Here is a 4,681-nt window from a genome sequence, read left to right on the forward strand (position 1 = left end):
GGGGGGGGGGGGAGGTTCTCGAAAGGAATTAACAAGTCTGCTCTTAATTGGCAACGTCCTTGCAAAATCAACTCCCACATCTTGGGCCAGAACTTTTTATCCACGCGCGCGGTAACGTTACTCACGCAGATGTATCGCAAGAAGAATGAAATTAAGTGATAAAGTAGCATTTCCGCAAAAGCTCCCATTATCAATTTTGTGTCTCTTATTAAGAAATTTAATAATTTAAAATAATGTAGGTATATGATAACAATGTCGTATAATAATATGATTGTTGGTAAAATTTGTCCAAGCTCTCTTATTATTATTACCGAATGATTGGAACCAGCCATCAGAAAACGAATAAAATATTATTAAAACACACACGTTGATTCAAACAAAATGACGTATCCCGAGAGGGTCAGGTCGGGCAGATTGAAGCGATCCGAACGCTAGTGGGCGCGGAGAGACGAGTGAACCGAATCACGCGAACTATTAACGTATAGTGATTTTCAATCATAAGCGACAGTTGGATAAAAAGTAGAGTGGCGGCTCGATCACAAAGGCCGCGCGCTAAGGCCGATGACTCGGCCGGACTCGTATTTACGAACGTATGCGTACACGATAGGGTCTGACACCCAATCCCCTCCTCCTCCTCCTCCTCCTCCTCTCCCATCCCCTTTCGCCCTTTTTCTCGACTCTCTCGGTTCGTCCATCTCTTCATCCACCTCGCGCGTCCCTCCCGCGTTCATCTGCGTCTCGAGAGCCAACGATAATTAGTGAGCGGCGCCTTCTTCCCAACGAACGATCATCGAATGACCCAGCTGGTCCGCACCTTCACCGTATCGCGCCGCAGCGAAGGCACCTACCACCGAATCCTCCGAGCTCCATCCCGTAGCGGAATTACGCCCACGACCATTCATCTCCTGTATGCATCTTCATCCGCGAGACATCCGCTCCTCTCTCGTATTCCCATTAAGAGTCGCGACACGCCTAACACTCATGCCACATCGCGGTGCTGTAAGATCTAAATTTAGCGCTCGATACGTCAGTCCCATTCTCCTCGCTGTTATTACATGCGTAAACGCGATGTTCCATATATCCGATAAGTAAAATTCACCACCCGACAGCGCCGCTCAACGCGGCGCACAATCGAAGAAATACGAAGGACTCCAGAGTGCACCTGCGATCGCTTCTGTTTCAGAGTCGCGGACGGGTTACTACAAGAACTCCGTTCTGTTCACGAGCGCGACCTAGAAGAGGCCGGACGACGGCAGGCGGGGGCAGCAGGCAGATCGTGCAGCGAGCAGCCGAAGCGAGTGATCGATCGGACAAAGCAGAAAGCGCAATTCGAAACCACGAGAGCGGACTCACCACACAATGCGAGAAGCAAACGCGAAGGAACGGAATCGTGATGGTCGACCGCGAGAAGAAATATACGGATTCGACGAGGAAGAGTGAAACTCCCGAGTGATGATCTCGCGCGAGTGTCCGCGGAGACTTGCTATGTACAGTACTCGGCAAACAGTGCGAATACCGCGAGTACCGGAAAGCTCCACGAGAGTATTTTATCGTTGGGAGACTCGTAAGTTCCGGATAGACTCGTACGAGCGAGCGCTAAGCGACTGAGTAGACTCAATTTCGACGAACGAATAAAAGCGTGCGGCTATCCATGCGTTTGTACAGAGCCGCGATCACGTTTTCCGACGCTCGAAGGGAAAACTCGGAGGAGGAGGTGGAGGAGAAGGAGGAGGGTAAGGAGATAAACGGGGCCCTCGAATCGAGATCGGTCCGGTCAGAGTTTGCGACAAAGACCGATCCGCACACATATCAACGACGCGATATTCACCGATCTCCCAAATTCGCGTTCGCGGTGATCGTGGAGTCGCGTCGTTCGTTCGACGACGACGGAATTCCGAAGGGAGATATTCTCTAAATTGTACGTACCATCAATTATACCCGTGATGGATGATGACCGAACATTGCGTGACTCTCGCGGTACCGAGACGATCGCGGACAGTAGGCGGGGCAGAAATCGGGAACGAGGAGAGAGAAATAGAGGCAGACGAGAGGGAGAGATAAGAGAGGCATATTTCTAAAGACTGCTGGAGAGTGCGTGCGTGAGTGCATGCGTTCCTAGAGGTACCTATCTCCTAATTATCGAGCGAATTAATTAGATAATCGTTTTTAAGGGATCCAGGCGATCGGACGTGCCACGCAGTCGTTGTGTGCATCGTGAGGCGCGCCGATTTCGAGTATTATTATCATTATTAATATTATTATATACGTCGCCGCGGCGGCGCGAGGCCCGATCCGATCGCCATTGCGAAACGAATGTTGAGTCGCGAGCCCTCTCGTCGCGACTGGCCCATTCGATATCTCGGAATCGGCGTCTTCGACGGCGCTGATCGTTGCATCTCGACGTCGCGACGATTTTTTTTTCGAGAACGCCGTCTCTTACTAGGCACGTCGCAGCGCCGAGAAACGCGCCGGCTTTTTGTAAAATGCGCATAAGAGCGCGGAAATTGACGAGCGAGAGTCTCTTTTGGATTCGACGCGGAACGAGATTAGAGCCGCGACTCGAACGCTGTATCATAGAAAAGTGAGAGAGGAAGAAGAAGAATGACGTGGCGAAAAAATGATGGACTGAATGAGGAAAGAATGAATAACAGATATAGAGAGAGAGAGAGAGAGAGAGAGGGAGGGAGGGAGAGAGAGAAAGAGAGAAAACGAGAGTAGAAGTGTCTTACAGAAAGAGTGCGTATTATGAGTACGTATGTATGTGTGATTGTGTATGTATGGTAAAAACGGAAACAACGGAGGATTCTCTCCTAGCGTCTTAAATCGTAACACCTTATTTATATAAATAACTTAGTTACTACCGAAACAAGTAAGTCTACTCCATATTGCGTGTGTCCCGCGTTTGCGTTGACCGCCCAAGAATCCGGCGAAATATCTCTTGACGAGTGCAAAAACAAATAGAACGAGGAAAAGTGAAATGGCTGGAAAAGGACATTTCAACGATCCCGTAAGAAGTGCGCGATACAGAGCGAGAAAGGCGTCAAAGATATTTCCCCGGGGATGGTCCCCGTATTTAAGATCCATGTACAAAGTCTTTTGCCGTAAGGTTCTTGTGTTGTAAAGTTCACATAATCATAGTGTCTAGTATCGTACCAGCTAAAGCCCGTTAAGACGATGCTAAACGTAGAGAAACGAAAATTTAACCACCGATAGCTGATCCGTATTTGCCATCGCCGCTACCGATTGACAGAAGGAAAGAAAGGTAGGAAGGAGATTGAGAGCCGCGAGAGAGAATTGTCAGGAAATTCAGGTAACGTTTTTCACGATCGAGAACCGCAGGAACTCTCGTCGATTGTAAGGACTTTGGCCGATGCCAATTAGTACAAATTAAATCTCGAGAACAGAGATCGACGGAGCGACCGATTGAATCGAACCGATTTCTCACACGAGATAAGCCACATTAATGATTATCGATACGATCACGCACAAACTACCATTGTAGATGAGAGAAAGAATAGCGAATATATTTCATATCGTTTAATTTCCGGTGCAATAAAATGAACGTTGAAATGATCGCCGAACATGCAGCACGTGCGATTCTCGATCGAGAAAAACGGTATCGAATTGGTAAGAGTGACACAAAGGTGATATGGGGTGCGCTAAGAAGAAAAGTGCGAGACGTTTGCGGAGCGGAGTTGCGAATGTGGAAGAAAGGAGTGGGACAGGGGGACTTTGTCGTCGCCACACATGCGAGTCACGGCGACGGTGAGTAATGACGCCGATTTCGCGACCGGACTTATACAATCTAGTATCGAGGCAAGAAGTGTATTCATTGTAATTCAGCATTATTACCTATAAATAAATAGTTGTTATTGTAAACCGGATTTCTTTCATTTGATATCATCCACGTGATCCTTTCCCTGATGTTTTAGGAGGCTCTTCTATCTTTCAATCTGCATATTTTCTGTTACATTTATACGTTACATTCATTTCATGTAAATGTATCCCAACTACCTACAAGGTTTTGCTCTCCCCTGAATTCTTTACACCTGAGAAAAGAATTTCTCGTGGTTAATGAATCAGACTCTTATTCCGTTTTTCAGCTCGTCGAAGCGCGTAAAACGTACACGTGTTTTTCACTTTGTATACGCATGTCAGATCTTTTCTAGGGAATAGACAAATTGCACGGCCCTTAAAGATGACGACAAGAACGGCGCGATAAGGCGATCGCCCTGGGTGCGAATAAAAATGTATTTCGCGTCCGACATCTTTGCTCGGACGGAGAAGCGAGAGAGGGCTAATGAAGGGCTGAAGGGTACGACGATGTATTCTTATCAATTTGCAGGTTCCGTAACGACCCGAGGCACGCGACGAGATCCCATTGGTCGAGACAGGCTCCACCCTTTCGGCGCGAGGAATATATTTTAATAGCAAATATAACGATAATATACCACACGAGGCATGCTCCGTCGAAGCACCAGACACAGAAGGCTTCTTAATTGAATCAGTCATTCAGCGAGATCGCTACGTCGATGTCTTAATTGCTCATTCTCGCGCGTTAATCAGACGTTTTCATTTCATTGTCGATACTGAGCGGTTGGTGCAGCGCCAGCGGAGTCAAGCCGGAGTTAAAACTTCAGGCTAATTGTAGGGAATACGCAATTAGAGACAGCAATTAGTA

General features: G+C 47.6%; 1 protein-coding gene across 1 annotated transcript in view; it reads left to right on the plus strand.

Annotated features, from left to right (window-relative positions):
• The window catches only part of dac (dachshund family transcription factor), a 199,349-nt gene extending 195,510 nt beyond the window's left edge, over nucleotides 1-3,839 (plus strand). Inside the window, exon 12 of the mRNA XM_018542011.1 lies at nucleotides 1,184-3,839. Within this exon, the coding sequence (XP_018397513.1) occupies nucleotides 1,184-1,236 (53 nt within the window). The 3' untranslated portion in view covers nucleotides 1,237-3,839. The remainder of the gene's footprint in view (nucleotides 1-1,183) is intronic.
• The last annotated feature ends 842 nt before the right edge of the window (nucleotides 3,840-4,681 follow it).

This window comes from Cyphomyrmex costatus, unplaced genomic scaffold (assembly GCF_001594065.2).
Source record: "Cyphomyrmex costatus isolate MS0001 unplaced genomic scaffold, Ccosl1.0 scaffold301, whole genome shotgun sequence".
Taxonomy (NCBI): domain Eukaryota; kingdom Metazoa; phylum Arthropoda; class Insecta; order Hymenoptera; family Formicidae; genus Cyphomyrmex; species Cyphomyrmex costatus.